General features: G+C 36.3%; 1 protein-coding gene across 4 annotated transcripts in view; it reads left to right on the top strand.

The window, feature by feature from the left end:
• The window catches only part of EXD2 (exonuclease 3'-5' domain containing 2), a 54930-nt gene that overhangs the window by 15331 nt on the left and 18353 nt on the right, over window positions 1–21246 (top strand). The window contains exons 1-3 of one of the 4 annotated variants that reach the window (XM_081050171.1): window positions 4329–4418; window positions 12061–12148; window positions 13283–13662. In XM_081050171.1, the coding sequence (XP_080906297.1) occupies window positions 13324–13662 (339 nt within the window). In that variant the 5' untranslated portion in view covers window positions 4329–4418; window positions 12061–12148; window positions 13283–13323. Of the gene's footprint in view, window positions 1–4323; window positions 4419–12060; window positions 12149–13282; window positions 13663–21246 lie in introns of those variants that run through there. The other 3 variants (XM_081050173.1, XM_081050170.1, XM_081050172.1) reach the window with 3 other exon arrangements.

Here is a 21246-nt window from a genome sequence, read left to right on the forward strand (position 1 = left end):
GTGCTTGGCATTAAGTTGTCTTATTTTGCTATAAGACCAGGTATACAATATAATAATAATATCATAATATAAATATAAATATAATATTAATACTGGGTCTTATATTAATTTTTGCTCCAAAAGACGCATTAGAGCTGATTGTTTGGCTAGGTCTTATTTTTGGGAAAACACTATAGTTTCCCTTTTTATTAACATCTTGCATTGGTGTGGTACCTTTGTGACAAGTGATGAACCAATATAGATACGTTGTTACTAACTAAAGTCCATAGTTTATTTTAGGGTTTTTCTCTGTGTTGCACAGTTCTGTGGGTTTTGACACATGCATAATGTCATGTGTCCACCACTACAGTATCATACAGAATAGTTTTACTGCCCTAAAAATCTCCTGTGGCCCACCTATGCATTCCTCTTTTCCTCTCTAGGAACCCCTGGCAACTACTGATCTTTTCATTGTCACCAGTTTTTCCGTTTCCAGAACGTCATATAGTTGGAATCATACAATATGTATCCTTCTCAGACTGGTTTCTTTTACTTAGCAATACACATTTAAGGTCCCTCCATGTCTTTTTGTGGCTTGATAGCTCATGTCTTTTTATTGCTGAGTAATAGTCCATTATATGAATGTACTAGCATTTGGTTATCCATTCACCTATTGAAGGACATCTTGGTTGCTTTCAGTGTATGACTAAAGCTGCTATAAACATTTGTGTACAAGTTTTTGTGTGGACTTAAGTTTTCAATTCATTTGGATAAATACCTAGGAATATGATTGCTGGATTGTATAGTAAAACTATGTTTAGCTTTGTAAGAACTGACAAAATGTTTCAACAACTGACTATTTTGCATTCCCACCGGCGATGAATGAAAGTTCTTGTTGCCCCACATCCTCGTTAGCATTTGGTATTGTCAGTATTTGGATTTTAGCCGTTCTAATAGGATTTAGCCATTCAATGAGATACTGGTGTCTTGTTTTAATTTACAATCCCCTAATAACATGTAATGTTGAACATCTTTTCATATGCTTATTTGGATATCATACATCTTTTTTGGTGAAGCGTCTATTCAGATCTTTTGTTCACTTTTTAATTATGTTGCTGAATTTCAAAAGTTCTTTGTATAGTCTAGGTAACAAATCTTTATTGAATATGTGTTTTACAGATATTTCCTCCCAGTCTGTGGCTTATCTTTTCATTCTCTTGTCTCATCAAATTTTTTGGCATAAAATTGTTCATCATTATTTTCTTGTTTCTTAAATCTCTGCTGTATTTTGTGATGTCCCCCTTTTTAGCCCTAATATTTATTTGTTGCTGTTTCTCTTTTATCTCGATCAATCTCACAGGACTTTGTTTCTTTATTACTCTTTTCAAACATCTAACCTTAGTTTTGTCCATTTATATTGCATCTTTTTCTATTTAAATTTATTCTGTGATCTTTATCTTCTATTATTTTGGATTTATTCTTTTTTTCTAATATATTAAGCTGATCACTTATATAATTAACTTTTAGTCTTTCTTATTTATTAGTTTAAGAGAATATGAGGTTATTAATTTACCTTTATATCATAAATTTTCATGTACAGTATTTTTATTGCCTCTTAAATCTAATATAAATTTCCATTGGGATTTTTCTTTGATCTTTGTTATTAAGATGTTATTTATTTATTTATTTATTTATTCATATATTTTTTTAAGGAGGGCGCAGCTCACAGTGGCCCACACGGAGATCGAACTGGCAACCCTGGTGCCATTAGCACCGTGCTCCAACCAACTGAGCTAACCAGCTAACCCCCAATTTTTTTTTTATTTTATGTTTTTTAAGGAGGGTGCAGCTCACAGTGGCCCATGCGGGGATTGAACCAGCAACCTTGGTGTTATTAGCACCACGCTCTAACCAACTGAGCTAACTGGCCACCCCCATTAAGATGTTTTTTAAATCTCCAAACATATGGAGTTTTTTTAAAGAATCATTTTATTATTGATTTCTAACTTAATTATAATATGTTCAGAAAATGAGACATGTATGAGAGCAACTTTATGCAATTTGTAGAAAGTTGCTCAATGGCCTAAATCAAAATAATTTTCTTGAGTTTTCCTTGTATGTTTGAAAAGTATGTGTTCTCAAAATGCTGGGCGCAAAGTTCTACACACGTTCCTTAGAGAATATTAACGGTATTGAAGACGTTCCTGCAATGACTAGTGATTCTTGGATATCTTTTCATATTTAAGAGTGCTATAGACTGAAGGTTTTGTGTCCTCTTAAAATTGCTATGTTGAAAACTAACTCCCAATATAATGTTATCAGGATGTGGGGGCTTTGGTGGGTGATGAGGTTATGAGGGTGGAGCCATCATGAATGGGGTTAGTGCTTTATAAAAGAGCCCAAGAGAGCTCTTTATCCATTTGGCCTAGTGAGGACAGTGAAAAGACAGCTGTCTATAAACCAGGAGGCAGCCACTTACCAGACAATAAATCTGTCAACACCTTGATCATGGACTTCCCAGCCTCCAGAACTACAAGAAATAAACTTCTGTTGTTTATAAGACACCAAGTCAATGGTATTTTGTTATAAACAGCCAGAATGGACTAAGACAAAGAGTGAGGTGCTAACAAGCTGACTGGAAAATCTTCATGCACAGATGGGGCTTGTTGACTGGGCTTCAGTGTAGGGTGACTGCTTATGGACCCAGGCAGTTCATTATTGATTGGATCCCTCAATTGTCAATATTCTGCCATTTTAACCTAGTTTGTCTTCTAAAATTATATTGACATTTGTTTGTCTGCTATTATCTTCTCGCCTGTTCTTTTTTCTTCTTTGGGTTTCTAAATGTTTCACTCCTTTACTTTCATAAAAATTTTTTTTATTGAAATATATATGCCCGCAGATGTGCAACCTGGACACACATGTAAACCAGGTTAAAAAATAGACCATTATCAGCACTTCATGAGCCTTCCATGTTCTCTTCCAGAGTCATTACTCCACAAAGAGTAATGATTACATTGACTTCCAACAGCATGAGTATTTGGGTAGTTTCCAGTTTAGGGCTAGGACAAAGTATGGGTATGCACTTTTTTATACGTGTCCTTTGAGTGAACATATATACATATTTCTGTTGGGTATACAACTAGAAGTGAAATTGTTAGGACAAAGGCTATGCATATATTCAGCTTTAGCTGATACTGCCAAACAGTTTAACAAAGTGATGTACCATGTTCGTTTCAGTAACATATTAGAGTTCTGGTTGCTCCACAATCTTGCCAATACTTGGTATTGTTTGTCTTTTTCATTTTAGCCTTTTTGGTGAGTATGTAATAGTATCTCATTTGCATTTACTCTTTACTTTTTTATTTATGTCTTTCAGAACGGAACAGATTAAAATGCAGGGGTTAATCCCCTACATCTGGCAGAAATTTCCCTTATGGGTACTAGTCTAATGTAATTTACAACCTTTTTCCTGTATTGGAGGCAATATAGAGGATGAGGGTAACAAGCTTTGCAATCTGACATACTGAGGTTTGATTCCCAGCTCCAGTGCTTACTTGCTTTGCTACCTTGAGAAATTTAACTTTTCTCATTAGTGCCATTTCATGTAAAATGGCACAAGTGATAGTACTGTCTTACTTAGTTATTATGAAGATGAAATCAGATAAAATATGTAAAATGCTTTGCAAAGTTCCCAGTACACTGTGATCACACAGTCAACAAATGGCAGCTATTATTATACCTTATATTGTTTATGCACATCTCATTTCCTTCTCTGATTTACATTCTATGGCAAAGCAATAGCACATAGCACACATTTGCTGCCTCACATATAAGAGTTGTTGATAAAGACTGTTTGAAAGAATGATTTTAAATATAAACGGAAGGTACTGTGGTTATTGTTATAAAAGATGGCAAATTATTATAACGGCTATAGTATAAAATGCACTGCTAATGAGTAATACATTATTTCAACAAGTCTCTCTCCTATTTACCTTTATCATTTAGCAGTTAAGAAAATTAATGCAATATTGAAACACTACTGGAGCTAATTAGTAATGACAATTAGATGTCCCATATTGCATTTGTGAGGGTTCCAGAGGTTTCTCCGTTTAAATCCAAAACCAAAAGAAACAAAAACACCACCGCAGAAACAAATATAAAAACAAAAACACCACTTTTCTGAAGAGACGTTAAGCCTTTCAAATTTTAACAAACCCTTTGTTCAGCAGTGGAGAAACTGGGGAGGCAACATCTTCCGTACAAGATGGCGCCACCCATTTGTACACCCCAGCTAGGATTACGTCCTCTTAGCCCGTCGCAGGACCGGAAGTTGTATCGGCCCTAGTGGATCCGGGTGGATGCGAGCAGGTGGCCGCAGAGGTTCCAGTTCTTCTGTGTGAGGTGCTGCAGGTGTTCGGGTGGGAACGGGGCCGCAGGTAAGTAAGGATCAGGAGCTGCGGAGCCTTTCGCCTGGCTTGTGCAATGGGCAGAGGGGGTTTCCAGCGCAGACTGAGGAGAGGGGTAGTGTAGATGGTGATGTCACCGTGTGCGGGGGCGACTGCGAGAACCCCGCAGTCCCAGAGCGGCTTGGCCCTGCCCCTCTCCCCGCCCCTCGGCGGGGCCTCCTGGCCCCCCTCGCCCACGGCGGGGGCGGTTCAGCATCCAGGTGCGCGACCCCGCACGCCGGCCCCCAGGTAACCCCTTGAACCTACACCCTTCTCCTCTCTTAAGGAGCATCTACCGACCTCATGGCTTCTTGACCCAGTGAAAAGAAGCGCCGGCCGCAGCACCCGGACGTGTCCCACGCGTCCAGTTACAGTCCCCTCCCCTGATTCGTGTGGGCCTACCCCCGCCTCCCACTGTCGCCACCCCTTTCCTCCCAGGCCACACCCGCTGTTTCGGGCCTTGCTGGGAGCCACCTCTTTATTTTTCGCATCATTGGGCTAGATCAAAACTAGAACGTTAATGATTATTTATTGCAAAATCGATACCTGCTCATTAAAATAAACCTTTACAAGCTTTTGATGTATTGGACGCAAACGATCTCGCTTAGACACCCACTGCTTTGAAATACCAAATTGTACCGTATTTTGTTGTTGTTGTATTTCAAGGCTAGAAGGAACCGCACTGAAAGGTTTTGTTAATTATCAGAATTGCGAAGTGCGGGAGAAAAGAGGTTTAACGGGGAAGGAACGATTCATTTTCGTCAGTTTGAGCTTGTTTTAAAAATGCGTTTATTCTTCTATATTAATTTTAGTTGTAGTCCATGCATAAAATCGTGTAAAACATTCATGTAAAAAATTTTAAACAAAATAGATCATCTTGGACCTATGTCTTTACCTCTCCATTTTTTTCCCCTTTTATTTCTTGCCGCAAAGAACTGTTACCTCTTTGGGAAACAGTTTTTCTATTTCTTTTTCTTTACATTTATTGACATGTGTTTATACGTATAAGATACAATCGTGTTAAACTTTTACAAATGCGTATTTTACAAATACGGCAAATTGTACCTATTCAGCAACTCGACTTTTTGTATTTAAAAATGGGTCTTGGAACTTTTTCTTTGTCAATATGTAGAGATCTACCTGTCGATCCATAGTATACTGAGATTCCATAGTACCTGAGATCCCATAGATTGCTTCCAGGTTTTCACTGTTAGACACAATGTGGCATAGAAAAATCCTTCCACATGCGTCAGTCCCTGTGCGCATGTCTCAAGAACAGAAACCTGCAGATGGAATTGCTGCGTGGGAGGAGGATGTGGACATTTTAATATGAAACTAGTTACTAGTGAGACTGTCTTTTCTTGATTGTTGGCTATTTGTATTTCCTCTTTTGAGAAATGTCTCATTTCTATTGGGTTGTCTTTGTATATATAGTAGTGTTTTATATATTCTGGATATCAATCTTTTGTCACTTATATAAGTTTTAAATATTCATTCCCAACTTAGTGCTTTTTCAAGTTGTTGCTTGTCTTTTAGCCATATGGCATCTTTGTTAAACCAAAATTTTAAATGTTATGGTTAAATACATCAATCTTTTACGTATGTATTTTGTTATCTTCTAGCTATCATTTCCTACCCCAATGGTTCTCAAATGGGAGGTAGTTTGACCTAGGGGCCATTTGGCAATGTCAGGAGACATTTTTTGGTTGTCCATTGGGGTGGTGGTGTACTGGCATCTGGTGGGTGCTGCTGAACGTCCTGCATGGTACAGGAGAGCTCTCCACAACAAGGAATTTTTCTGGACTAAAATGTGAATAGTGCTGAGGTTGAAAAACCCTCCTCTACCCTGAGACAGGGCAGGGTTTTCTCTTATAACTGTATTTCCTCCTATAAATTCTTACATGTTTGAGTTTTTCTTCAGTTCCTGTGTGTGTGTGATGTGTGTGTGTAATTATTTTCCAAACAGTGTCACTCTGAATAATAGTCGATTCTTGACCCATGTGTCTCAAATGCCACATTTATCATGTACCGATTTTTCACACACAAAAAGTCTGTTTCTGGACTCTCTTCTGTCCTCTGGCCTAATTTATTGTCTTTCTTCCTCCTTCCTTCCCTTCCTTTTTCTTTCTTCCCTTTTTTCCTTTCCCTTCCTTTCAAAGCTTTCCTTCTTTGCCTCCTCTCTCCCATCCTCCTTTTCTTCCTCCCTTTGTTCTTTTGCTCTTTCTTTCTTTTAGAGAATTTTTATAAGCGCTTATTTGAGACAAACTGATAACATATGCTTGGGAGCAAGATCTCAAATGCTCCGCAGGATAACAGTTTTGCAATTTCTTTTATGCATTTGAGATTAAGGAGGGAAATAAGGAAGATTACATGAAGGTGTGAGAAAGAAAAGTGGGTTACCTCTTGCAGGCTTTAGAAGGAGGGGTCTGAAAGGGGGCATCAAAGGTGAGTTAGTTAACCTACATGCACAGAAACAATGGATTGGGTTTACTTAAGGCAAAGATAATCCTTTTAGTAAAACTGGGGGTGTGACTATCCACCATGACCTCACACAGTAATCTGATCCCAAATTCCAAGTTAGGAATTTGGGATCAGATTACTGTGTGAGGTTACTTTCCATGGAACCCCTTTCTTTGTCCACACAACAAAGATAACAAAGATAACAAAGAATTTATTTGACTAATAATTCCAAGTAAAATAAAAGTATTATTTAATGCTGATGATTCTAAAGATATGCCAATTTATCCAAACCAAACTCAAACCAGCTTTAATATCAAATATTTCCCCAGATCATGTGATTCTGAAAAAGCTTTTGGGTTAGTTTCTGTTATATTTTTGATAATTCTCATGTAAGCACTTGTTTGTTTAAGCCAATTTAATAGAGCTCATTTTTATAAATGATAGGGTGGAACAGTAGTAGTCAAGAATGTCTTACGGTCTTTTGTCTTAGGTACCTTTTATCTTTTTAATTAATCATTAGACCTTTTAAATAAATCTTTTAGTGAAGCTACTTAGAAATTTTAAAACCTTTGTGATCTTCTGCATGCCAATTAAAATAGGTATCTCATTCTGTTTGCTGAATTTGGGAACTCATACTTTCAAGTAAACTTTTACAGTGATTTTTATTTTCTCTATTGGAACATTCCTCATAACAGCCATTTTAATTTTAGAGTATAATTTCCTTGGGGGCTGGCAGCCGTTTGGTAGGACCCTAGCTGTAAATGGCATTGGGCCCACGCTCCTATCTGACCGTATTTTGGACCTTCTAACCTGACAGTTACCAAGCTGAATTCTTAGGACATAAGATTTTTAGGTTGATTTTTAGTAAGTTTTTACGGCCTATCCAATATAAGATGATGGAAAGAGAACTGACTCTGGGTGGTGAACACACAATGTGATACATAGATGATGTAATACAGAATCGTACACCTGAAATCTATGTAACCATTGTCACCCCAATCAACTTGAATTAAAAAAAAAAGATTTTATGGCCTAATTTTCTATTTTGCCAGACCAATACCACAACATTCTGTACTAAATATATATTGTACTTTGATGTCTAGTAGGGGAAATACTTCCTTATGATTATTATTACCGTTATTTCATTGGAAATCATATACTTAACAGCTCATGTACTCATTATTTAAAAAACAGTATTTTGGTGGTAGTCTTACAGTTTCTTTTCCAGATTAATTTTAGAATCAGCTTGTCAAATAGTTTTTTTTAAGTGGCTTTGTTGAGCTGTAGTTCTCTCAGTTCGGTGTTTACAGTGTACTGTTCAGTGATTGTTGGTATATTCACAGTTGTGCAGTCATCACCACAATCTAATTTTAGAACATTTTTCTCAGCCCCAAAGGAAACCCGTACCTTTTGGCAGTCAGTCACTCCCGATTACCTGGCCCTAGGCAGCCACTAATCTCTCTGCCTTTTTAGATCTGAATATTTCATATAAATGGAATCATACAATTTGTGATATTTTGTGACTAGCTCTTTCGCATAGCATGTTTTCAAGGTTTATCCATGTTGAAGCATGTATGAGGACTCATTCCTTTTTATTGCTGAATAAAATTCCATCCTATGGTGTATTTGTTTCCTAGGGCTACAGTAACGCAATCTGGGTGGCTTAAAATAACAGAACTGTATTCTCTCACAGTTCTGGAGCCTTAAAGTCCAAAATCAAGGTGTCAGCAGGACAGTGGTCTCTCTGAAGGAATTAGAGGAGAATGCTTTTTCCTCTTCCTAAGACTGGTGGTTGCCGGTAATCCTTGGCCTTTTTTGGCTTGCAGCTGCTTCACTCCAAATCTCTGCCTCTGTCTCCACATGGCCATCTTCCCTGAGTGTTTATCTTCATATTGTAATTCTCTCTGTGGGAATCTGTCTCTGAGTCTCCTCTCTCCTTCATGTAGGGTACCGGTTATATTGGAGTCAAGGCCCGTGCTACTCCAGGATGACCTCATTTTAACTTGATTACTTGTGCAAAGACCTTATTTCCAAATGACGTCACATTCACAGGTACTAGGGACTAGGATTGCAACATATCTTTTTGGGGGACACATTACAACCCATGACATTATGGATATGCTATTATTTTTTCCACTCCTCAGCTGATAGACATTTGGGTTGTTTCTACTTTTTGGCTATTATGAATAATGCTGCTATGAACTTTTGTGTGGACATATGTTTTCATTCCTCTTGGGTATATACCTAAGAGTATAATTGTTGGGTCATATGGCAACTCTATGTTTAGTCATCTGGGGAATTGCCAGAGTGTTTTCCAATGCAGTTGCATCATTATACATTTCCACCAGCAATGTATGAGAGTTCTAATTTCTCTCTATTATTGCCAGCACTTATTATCTGCCTTTTTGATTAGAGCCATCCTAGAGGGTGTGAAGTGATATCTCATTGTGGTTTTGACTGCATTTCCCTAATAGCTAATGATGTTGAACATTTTTTCATGTGCTTATTGGCGATTTGTATGTCTTCTTTGAAGATATATCTGTTCAGATCCTTGCCCATTTTTAACTGGTTTATTTACCTTTTTATTATTGAGTTGTAATAGTTATTTATATATGCTAGATACATGTCCTTACCAGATATATGATTTGCACATATTTTTTCCCGTCCTGTGGATTGTCTTTTCACTTTCTTGGTCAATTCAGTTTTTAAAAATTAAGTTTGCATTAAATTTATGTATTATTTTGAGTAATTCTGTAAAACAATCTTCTCTTTATTAAAAAATAGGGTAATTATAGTACCTTCTGCAGAGGGTTGTTTAAAGGATTAAATAAATAATGTATACATGAGTATATATACATGTAAAGTGCCTGGCACATGATATGTGCTCTGTAAGTGATAGCTGCTATAATATATTGCTGCTCTTCCAGTCTTCTATATCTTCAATCAAGTTTTCTATTTTTCTTCATATTGATTTTGCATATTTCTTGTTGAGATTATACCTAGGTGTGTATGTGGTTGTGGTTTTGTGTAGTTTTGAAATACTAACTAGCCATTCTGTTAGGATCTGTGGTTCTTTTCCATTCTGCCTTCTTTTGCCCTGATTTGGATCTTTTTCCCCTCTTGGCTCTACTATTCTGAGTTTTCTAACAGGTCTCCTGCCTCTAGCCTTGCCCTCCTCCATTCTAGCACCCACACTGACATGATGGTGTTCTTTGAAATATGAGTCTGATCCTGTTACTTCCTCTATCAGTCTGCTAATGGCTCTATTACCTAGAACGTTTTACCTTAAGGGTAATGGAGGGCCCCTCATGACTTGACCTGTCTCTCCTCTTTCTGGCGTCATCTTACTTGCACACTATACTCTAGCATAGCACTGTCCAATAGAAATATGGGAGCCCCATAAATAACTTAAAGTCTTCTAGTAGCCACATTAAAAATATAAAAAGAAACAAGGTGAACTTAATTTTAATAACATGTTTTATTTAACCCTTATATCCAAAATATCATTTCAACATAGATATAAAAAATGAATATGGAATTCACAGAGATAGAAAGTATAATGCAGGTTACCAGGGGTTTGGAGGAGGGGACAGTGGGAGATTGCTGTTTACTGGGTACAGAGTTTCTGTTTGGGATGGTGAACAAGTTCTGGAGATGGATAATGGTGATAGTTGCACAACATTATGAATATAGTTAATGCCACTGAAATTATACTTAAAAATGGTTAAAATAGTAGATTTTGTGTTCTGTATGTTTTAGTACAATAAGAAAAGGTCACCTTAAAAAATCAACATGGAAATTACTAATGAGACATTTTTACGTTTTTTCTTAATAAGTCTTCAAAATTCGTTAAGTATTTTACTCTTACAGTACGTGTACATGTTCAATTTGCTTGAGCTTTGTCACCTATACCGTGATGCTTCATGCTTTTTGTATCCTTGCACATATGTTTCTCTCCCTGGGATGCCCTTCTCCTATCTGCCCTGTGTACCTGGAGAACTTTTGCTCATTTTTCACTACCAGTATCAATCTCAGGTATCATTTCTCTCAGCAAGTGTTGCTTTTAATAATACCCCCACTCTTTCCTCTTTGCCATCCCTGTACTTGTGTGTGCTTCTGTTGTTGGTTTTATCTCCCTCTATTGTAACTTGTTCGTTACACATATTTCTCCTGTTCTAAATTCTAAATTTTTTAAAGCAGATTGTGCCTTTTAACTCTTTTTAGCCAGAATCTAGTGTAATGTCTGGCTTATTGAAAGTGCTACTTACATGTTTGCTGAATCAATCCTTTGGCTGGGAGAAAACCCACACAAAACCTCTCCAAATAAAAAATGAATTACACTTTTTAAATATTGCCAGTAATTCCTTCATATGGAGGTACCCCGATTGCTCCTTCAATTTTTCTGAAGACCTTTCTTTTACACAGGCCACACACAATAAAGAATAAATCGGGGACCTGACTGTGTGCCTGGAAACTTTGTATCTGAAGGAACCCTTCTCAATGGAAGCAAATCAATACTTTGGGGCTTTTTAAAGTTATTTAATTTAACCTTATTTTAATATTATTAAATGTGGAGACAGTATGAAATGCAAAAAGAAATTTTAAAATTATTTAATAAAAACGAGTTAGAATATGTTACTTTCTTTGAAAACAAAATTTCACTTTCTATACAACATGATGTTTAAATTGAGAAGGAAGACACAAGGTGCAAATTGGTCTCAAAGAATGCAACATTTGTCTGAAATAAATTAGATGAAACTTAGAAGAAAGAAAAGTTTTAGATTTAAGTGCAAAATATATATTTCACATCTGTAAAATGGGGAACTTGGTTTGGTATCAGTGAACTCACACGTTTTCTATGACCCATCAGTGTGATTCTACTACTCAAAAACGTATTTCATAAAGCAGTCATAAAGTATAGGTAAAATAAGTAATAGTATCAATGTAGCCCACACCCATTATACCGTGTCTCTAGTACTGAATACAGACCTGAGTGTCACAGTTTAAGAGATGCATTAACAAACTTGGGGCTGTTCAGAAAGACGTCGGCAATGGTGAGTGGTCTATAAACTAGGTCACAGGAAGACCGGTTGCGTTAAGTAGAATGTACTAAGAGCTATCTTCACATATTTCACAAGCTCTCCGGAAGGAGTAAACACTTTTTTTATTTCAGAGACCAGACTGAACATCAAAGAGAGCGATTTCTATGTAGCGAACTTTTACACAGTGCAAGAACTTTTCAGCAAAAGCTGTCTCTTAAGGTAATGAACTCTGTCCCTAGTTGTATTCAGGTAGAGACCAACCATGTCAGAAACCAGATAGAGAGGTCTGTCAGGATGACCATGGAAAGGGCCCTTGAATTGTACGCTCTAAAATAACAATAAAAAGTATAACATAGTAAATACATAAACCAGTAACTTAGTTGTTTATTATCATTATCAAGTATTATATCCTGTACATGGCTGTATGTGCTATACTTTTATTCAACTGGTATTGCAGTAGGTTTGTTTACACCAGCATCACCACAAATAACGTGAGTAATGACATTACGACAGCTACAACGTCACTAAGTGATAGGGATTTTTCAGTTCCATTGTAATGGACTGTGTATGGGACCACTGTTGTATATGCAGTTTGTCATTGCCTGAAACCATTATGTAACACATCTGTATTTAATAGGGCGTCTGTGTCCCTTTTCTTTTGCTTGGCTTGCTTCACTTTTTTATGTTATCCTGTCTTGACCTTATATAGACATTTCGATATTCAACCTCCTGCTGGCATCTTGGATCTCCGTTTAGGTTCTGTTCTTTCCTTTTTCTTTTCCAGTCCTATCTTTCCTTTTGTACTGCCCTAGGTTGACCCTAAATATCTGGGTCTGTTTTTATGGAGAACTACTGAGACTTCTGGAGCAAGAAAATCCATGTTTACGCAAGCCTGTTTGCTTTGTCCCCCACAGCCCACGACTTCCAGAAAAGTAAAAAAAAAAAAAAAAAAGTCCCCACCAATTTGCTGATGATTAGATTTTTATTGAAAAGTGGAAGTTTCCATTCAGCTGTTAGAGATTGAAGGTTTAAAGTGCAAACACCTTGAAGAAGAGCCATTAACTAAAATTTACTCACTAATATATCAATAAGTGGAAGTGAGAGTCTAGTTTATTCTGTTATCATTGATACAACCTTATATGATTAAGAGAGCCCTGAATGGAAGTGGAGATGGAGTATAGAATGTACAAAAGTGAAAAAATTAAAACATCATTGTTTCATGTGGCATTTTATAGCCATTATTTTTTAGTTTATAGGAACATGGATATAAATGGAACTCTTTTTAGGGCAAACTTTGTTTCCATATAGGTTTAAATTTTGTATATAAATATGTTGTTGCCATTTGTTTTGCAGATTGTAATGATATGCGTTCCTAAACAGCAGCAGAGTTGAAGATGTCCAGACACTTAGTGGCTTTGACAGTGACCACCCTTCTTGGTGTGGCTGTGGGGGGGTTTGTCCTATGGAAAGGCATCCAGCGCCGGAGGAGTAAAACGAGCCACAGGACCCAGCAGCAGCAGCGGCAGCAGCAGCAGCAAGCTCCAGGCAGGAGAGAGCTGCCCCTTCCAGAAGAAGACCAGCTACACTCCAGTGTTTCCAGAGCCTCATGGCAGGAGAGGATCCGTGACGCAAAGGTGGTGATTGTGTCTCAGGAGGCAGAGTGGGATCAAATCGAGCCCTTACTTAGGAGTCAGTTAGAAGATTTTCCAGTACTTGGAATTGACTGTGAGTGGGTAAGTTAACAAGCAAACATAAAACAAATATTTTCTGCTTTTCCAGCTAGGGACCTTGACGAGTCAGATAGAGGCTGAGGTTAAAGGAGAAGTAGCTTGTTCTCAACTTGCTTGTAAGTAGATTTTAGCTGGAGAAGCTGCTTCTCTTCTCAGGATAGGGGAGTGCTTGTAATCAATCATAGCTTCTGGAGTCAGATCTATATGAGTTTTATTTTCGCCACATCATTCTGTGAACTTGGACAAGCTACTTGAGTAATTTGAACCTCAGTGTACTTGTTTATGATAGGGGGAATGGTATCTTCCTCAGGGCTTTGAAGGATTCAGATAGCCTCTCTAAAGGCTTCAGCACAATTTTAACATGTAGCAAGTGCTCATTAAATACTACCTACTGTTTATATTTTAAATAATATTTTCATAAGGATGCTGTGGAGAAAATAGTTAAGAAAGGCTATTTTTATCCAGACACAAGTTTGGATTAAAAAAAAAATAAGAGTTAAAATTTGAAACTTTGTTTACTCCAAGCCAGGTACTGTGATGTTTCATCTGCATTATTTCATTTAGTTTAGATCCTCCTAATAATTCTGTGTAGGGAGATACTATTATTTTCACTTTTATAGATAGGAAATGGAAGCATAAAAAGGGTTAGTTCCTTGCCCGAGGCCACGAAGCTGTTAACCAGCGTTTGAGCAGAGGGCTCTCTTAACCCATCTGGTTAATTTTTCTAATGACTGTTGCTTGGGGTAGTTGTTGCCTAGTGGTGATGACGAGAAGATGGCACACCTGCTCTTCTGTCATTCCGATTCAGAGGGTGAACTTTAATCTCCTTGAAACAAGATATTCCAAAAATATGAATAAATCAGTGGTATCTCGTTTATTAATTCAGCATACTATAATACCTTGCCAAGAATCTCTGATACTTGTCTTGTGGATATCTAGAATATTCTAGATAGCCAAGAATCAGGAAATCCGATGAAAAGAGGTCCGAAGCATAATAGCTGCCATAAAATCGGATCGAGGTTGGTAGGAGGGACTACTAGATGCCAATACAATGATGACCAAGAAGAAAACACCTGACAGTGTGGGAAAAGTTTCATAGTCACACAAGGCCTTACACCTTAGCTACGGAGGGAATTTCCTTATATCAGCAATAGTAGTTGTTTATACCAATGACCTTGAGCCGTCAGGCAAAGACTGGGCACCTTTACTTTATTCTACATAAGAAATTATATCATTTTAGAAATATTTACATATTTCTATATCATTTTAGAAGTATTTACACCAACAATAATAGAAAACATTCGTAAACAATGAGCTTTAGTAGATTAGGAAAATTCACATTTGCCAAATACTTTGATTGTTTCAACTAAATGAAATATAATTTGCAGCAACAACAGGGTGTTTTGAAGTGACCAGTTCGTAACAGCAGTTGCCTTCATAATAATATGTTTAATTACTATAGCGGAGGCATGGAACATTTGAAGTAGCAAATAATCCAAAACCCACTTCATTTTGGCTTTTGATGTGTATTGAATTCATGCTGGATGCCACATCTCCCTTCAGGAGTGATTGCATTTCTCCGATTGCTGCCACAGAGAAACTTGATAAAAAAGTCATCCATCCTTATTTTCACTGTTCTTCCATTTCTGTTTCCCTTTCTCTTTCATTTACTTTTGTGTGTTTGTTTAGTTATTTTGTTTGCTCTTGTTTTATAGCCAATATTTGTTTACATTTACCAAAGTGTTACCTTTTTCTTTGTTTGTCTTTCTTTATATCTCAGACCCTTTGGGATCGTTTTCTTTAAGGTCACACTTTATAAGATCATTTCTTGAGGGCTCATTGATAATAAACATTGTTATTGTTTTGAAAGTGTCCTTATTTTGCTCTTGATCTTGAAAGATTTTTACTGGATGTGAAATTCTAGTTTGACAACTTATCATTTTCAAGGTAGTTTTTCATTGTCTTCTGTTGCTGTTGAAAATCATTCTAAATGTTGATTGATTATACCGTATTTCCCCGAAAATAAGACCTAGCCTGACAATCAGCTCTAATGCGTCTTTTGGAGCAAAAATTAATATAAAGATCTTATAAAAATTAATATAAAGGTCTTATATTAATTTTTGCTCCAAAAGACGCATTGGAGCTGATTGTCCAGCTGGTCTTATTTTCGGGAAAACAAATTAGATTTAATTTTTTGCAGCTCCTTTTAAGATCTTCTCTTTGAGTTTGTGGTTCTAAAATTCACCATGATGAAACCAGGCTTTGTCTTCTTTCTGTATTTCCAGCTTGGGATTCAGAGAGATATCTGCATATGAGGGTATGAGTATCTTTTATCAATTTTAAAATTCTCTTTCAAGATTGTCTTTGCCTTGTGTTTTCTTCTTTTGTTTCTTCTCCTTCCCTACCTCTTCTTCCTCCTTCTGTTCTTCCTCCTCCTCCTTCTTTCTTGCTGGAATTTGATCAGCTGTACTCCCAAGCTTTTATGCTATTCTACATGTCTGGTAAGCTCTTTTATATTTAACACATCTTAGTCTCTCTGGATTTATTCTGCATAATTTCTTCAGGTCTCTTTATAGTTCCATTTTTCTTTCTTTAGCTTTGTCTAATCTGCTTAACTTGCCCTTTGAGTCTTTTTTTAAAATCATTTTTATTGTGAAATAAAACACATGTAGAAAAGTGCCTGAAACAAAAACAGCGAAATGATTTATCTAAAGAGAACAGCTGTGTATCTAGAAACTAGATCAAGAAACAGAAGATTGCTAGTGCCCCAGAAGGTCCCCTTGTGGTCCCTTGTAATCATTGTCTCCCCCCCACCAAAGGTTGCCATTATCCTGATTTCACGGTATTTACTTTCTTGTTTTTCTCTATACTTTTACTACTACTCACATATGTACTATAATTTACTTTTGCCTGCTTTTAAAATTTAATGTAAATGAAAAATCATCAAGTATGCATTCTTTTTATGATTCATTGCCATGTCCGTTGTATAAATACTTGTATAGCCCAATTTATTCATCTCTTCTAATATTGATGGACATTTGGGTTGTTTACAGTTTGGGGCTCTTACAAAGAATGCTGCAATGAACATGTGCACTCATTATTATTGGGCATGTGTATCTATGAGTGGAATCCTGGGTCAAGTTTGTATATGTATATATATATATATATATCTTTAATTTCAGCTATTTCCAAGGTGATTTTAACCAATTTACCCTCTCATCAGTAGTGTATGAGTATGCATACTCATTGTTTCTACCTGTTTTCAGAAGTGCTTCTACTAATTTAACCTCCCACCAAGACTAGATGAAAATTGCCTTTCCCTTGCATATTCATCAATACTGTTAGATTTTTAAATTTTAGTCATTCTGATGGGTGTGTAGTAATTTTTCATTGTAGTTTTAATTTGCATATTCCTGATTACTAATGAGATGAGCATCTTTTTTATATTTTCTTGGTAATTTATACATGTTCTTTTATGGAGTACCTATTTAAGTCTCTTGCCTCTTTTTCTATTGAATTGTCTTTTTCTTACTGATTTGTAGGAGTTCTTTATATATGGTGGATATGAACCGTTTGTGAGTTAAATGTATATCATATATGTCTTATCCTATTCTGTGAATTGCCTTTACATTCTTTTAAGGTTATCTTTTGATGATCAGAAGATCAATATAGTGTAGTTTAACAAGTCTTATCCTATCCCTAGTCATGAAGATATTTTCCTATATTATTTTCTTGGAGTTTTGTGGTTTTAACCTTGTACATTAGATTTACAGTTCTCCTGGAAATGTGTGCGTTTGTGTGTGTGTGTGTGTGTGTGTGTGTGATGTGAGGTAGGGTTAAGTTTCATTTTTTTCTCCCAATTATCCTAGCACCATGAATTGAAAAGATAAACCTTTTCTCCTCGCTTTGCAATGCTGCTTTACAATAGCACAAGAGTCTGTATATGAGTAGATCTGTTTCTGGACTCTGCCGTGGTCTATTTTTCTATTCTTACACCAATGATTACAAACTGTCTTAGTTACTGTTGCTTTATAATGACTGTTGATATCTGGGACAGCAAGATTTACCATCTTGTTCTTTTTCTAGAATGTCTTGAATATTCTTGGTCCTTTGCATTTCCTTATACATTTTAGAATCAGGAATTTTAGAATCTACAAAAAAAAAATATTGATGTTTGATTAATATTGCATGGAATCAATAAATCAGTTTGTTGATTGACTTCTTTACAATATTGCGTTTTCTAATCTAAGAATATTTATTTAGATCTTTAATTATTCTTAATGGATTTATAGTTTCTGTGATTTTTTTATTCTATTATAAATGAAATCTTAAAAATATTTGTGTTTCTAATATATAGAAATGCAATTGGTTTTTGTATATTTCTCTTATGTTAAGAAGCCTTACTAAACTCACTTATTAATTCTAATTACTTGTAGATTCTTTTGGATATCTATGTACACTATTGTATCATCTGTGAAATAACAATTTTATTTCTTTCCGGTCTTGTAGATCCCTTTACCAGATTAAATGCATTCAGTTCTATTCTTGGTTTGTTAAGAGATTTTTTAAAAAATCATAAATGGTTGTTGAATTTTATCAAGTGCTTTTTCTGCATTTCTTGAGGTGACTATGTAGTTTTTCTCCTTTATTCTATTGTGAAATACGTTGATTTTTTAAAATTTATTTTTTATTGGGGAATATTGGGGAACAGTGTGTTTCTCCAGGGCCCCTCTGCTCCAAGTCATCGTCCCTCAGTCTAGTTGTGGAGGGCGCAGCTCAGCTCCAAGTCCAGTTGCCGTTTTCAATCTTTAGTTGCAGGGGGCACAGCCCACACCCCATGCGGGAATTGAACCAGCAACCTTGTTGCTGGGAGCTCGTGCTCTAACCAACTGAGCCATCCAACCACCCCTCCAAAAGCTCAGCGTCAGTTTGTTGTCTTCACACTAGTTGTGGAGGGCACAGCTCTTTGGCCCATGTGGAAATCAAACCGGCAACCCTGTTGTTCAGAGCTTGAGCTCTAACCAACTGAGCCATCCGGCTGCCCCGAAATACACTGATTTTTGAATTCCTAGAATAAATCCAAGTTTGTCATGATGTTTTATTCTTTTTATACATTGCTGAATTCATTTTCCTAATGATTTTAGAAGACTTAAAAAAAATCTGTGTTTGTGAGTGATATTGGCTCATCATTTTCCTTTCTAAAAATCACCTTGTCAGATTTTGATTAAAAAGTTATTGCTGGCCTCATGAGTTCGAGCTGTTCCTTATTTTTGTGTTCTCTGGAAGAGTTTATGTAAGATTGTCATTCTTTTTTCCTTAAATGTTTGATTAGAATCTCCTAGTGAAGCCATCTGGAGTGTTCTTTTAAGGGAAGTTTTGAATTGTGGATACAAAATACAGTTTCTGGGCTATTCATATTTTATGTTTCTTCATGTCTGTTTTGATAAATTACATTTTTCATCTTAATCTGGTTTCTCAAAATTTTAAATTATAGGCATAAACTTATTTATGATATCCTCCAGTTTTCCCCCCCCGTCTGATGAATATGTAGGGGTGGCTTCTTTTTCATTCTTGACATTCTTGCTTATTTGTGCTTCTCTCTTTTTTTCTTGATTACTCTTTCCATGGGTTTATCAATTTTATTAGTCTTTTCAAAGAACCAACGTCTGGCTTTGTTGATCTTCTTTATTGTGTAGGCTCTATTTCATTGATTTCTGCTCTTTCTCTATTATTTATTTTCTTCTAGTTCCCTGGGTATAATTTGCTGTTCTCTATTTATTCTTTAACCTATTTTAATCTGATGTCCTACCATACTACTCCACTAAAACTAATCAAGTTAATGGCTTCCTTGTTTTCTGATCCAGTGGACACTTATTTGGACTCATTCTAACTCTCAAAAGCGTCTGCCTAGTCCCTACACAAGACATTCTCTTCTTGGCTTTCATGCCCTCACACTCTCCTATCTCCTATCTTAACGTTCTTTCCTCTTTTTCCCTTTCTGATCCCCATTTTACTTGCCATCTAAATATTGGCATGGCTCAGGGTGGGTTTCTTCTCTGTCTACTTCGGGGATTGCAAACTACGATGCCTGCAAAGTCCAGACAGGAAATGTAAGTGAATGATGTAGAATGATTACATTTTTGAATGCACAGAAATATTCTTAAGTTTCATAAAGAAATACGCTTCCTCCCTTTTATTCTTTAAACATAGGCCTCTATGGTCTATCTTTCATTTCCCTAGTTTTGATAGAGACATGGATCCTGATAAATACTTCTTTGTACTAGAAAAATAGTGGTGTACAAATACAGTGATACATGGAAAACGATAGTTGGCTTCAGTGTTGAGAAGATGTTACGGTGAATTAGAGAATTCATACCTTATATAAGTGGGGAAGCTGCTATACAGTTCAAGCCAGGTATTGCCAGATTGTTCAGTTCTTCAGGGAGCACTTGGAATATAGACTTTTTAAAATGTGAATTCCACTAATTTTAAAATTCTGGCACAGGTTTTTAAATATGTGGAGACAAAAAAACAAATATTGAACATTTCAGTGGGTCAGCAGATGGGTCCATGGACCACTAATTTATATCCTCTAATCTACATTCTTTTTTCTAAGTGATCTCATTTAATTTTTTTGGAGAACCAGTTCAAAAAATTTTTTTTAATTAAAGTATAATTGGTCTACAACATTATATGAGTTTCAGGTGTGCAACATAATGACTCAATATTTATGTGCCTTATGATGTCATCATGCACAGTTATGATATTACTGACTATATTCCCTGTGCTGTACCTTACATCTCTGTGGCTTATTTATTTTATAAGTGGATTTGTACCTCTTATTCCCCGTCACATTTTTCACCCATCCCCCAACTCCTTCCCCCCCTTTTGGCAACCATCACTTTATTCTCTGTATCTGTAAGTCTGTTTATATTTTATCTTTTTTTGTTTGTTGTTGTTTTTTAGATTCCACATATAAGTGAAATCATACAGTATTTGTCTTTCTCTGTCTGACTTATTTCACTTAGCATAATACTCTTTAGGTTCATCCCTGTTGGCGCAAACGGCAAGATTTCATTCTTGTTTATTGTTGACTAATATTCCCTTGTGTGTGTGTATGTGTGTGTGTGTGTTGTGACATCTTCTTTATCTATTCATCTTCTAATGGACAATCCATATCTTGGCTATTGTAAATAATGCTGCAATGAACATAGGGGTGCATATGTCTTTTCGAATTAGTGTTTTCATTTTCTTTGGATAAATACCCAGAAATGGAATTGCTGCATTGTCTGGTAGTTCTATTTTTAATTTTTGTGATGTCATCTAATTTTAAGTTTTAAATATAATTGATATGCTGATGACTCTCAAAAGTAGAACTTCAGCCTTTAATATCCACAGGCCTGCTTGACATGTCCCCTTGAATGTCCAATAGTCATCTCAGATGTAACATGTTCTTAACAGAACTCTTGATTTTTCTTCCCAAACCTGTATTACCCGTAGTCTTCTCCACCTTTAAGATTTAAATCAGGGAGATATCCTCCCACCTAAGGGTTTTCAAGCAGAAGTGATATAATTGAAAGTCTAGAC

The sequence above is a fragment of the Rhinolophus hipposideros genome (assembly GCF_964194185.1).
Source record: "Rhinolophus hipposideros genome assembly, chromosome: 5".
NCBI lineage: Eukaryota > Metazoa > Chordata > Mammalia > Chiroptera > Rhinolophidae > Rhinolophus > Rhinolophus hipposideros.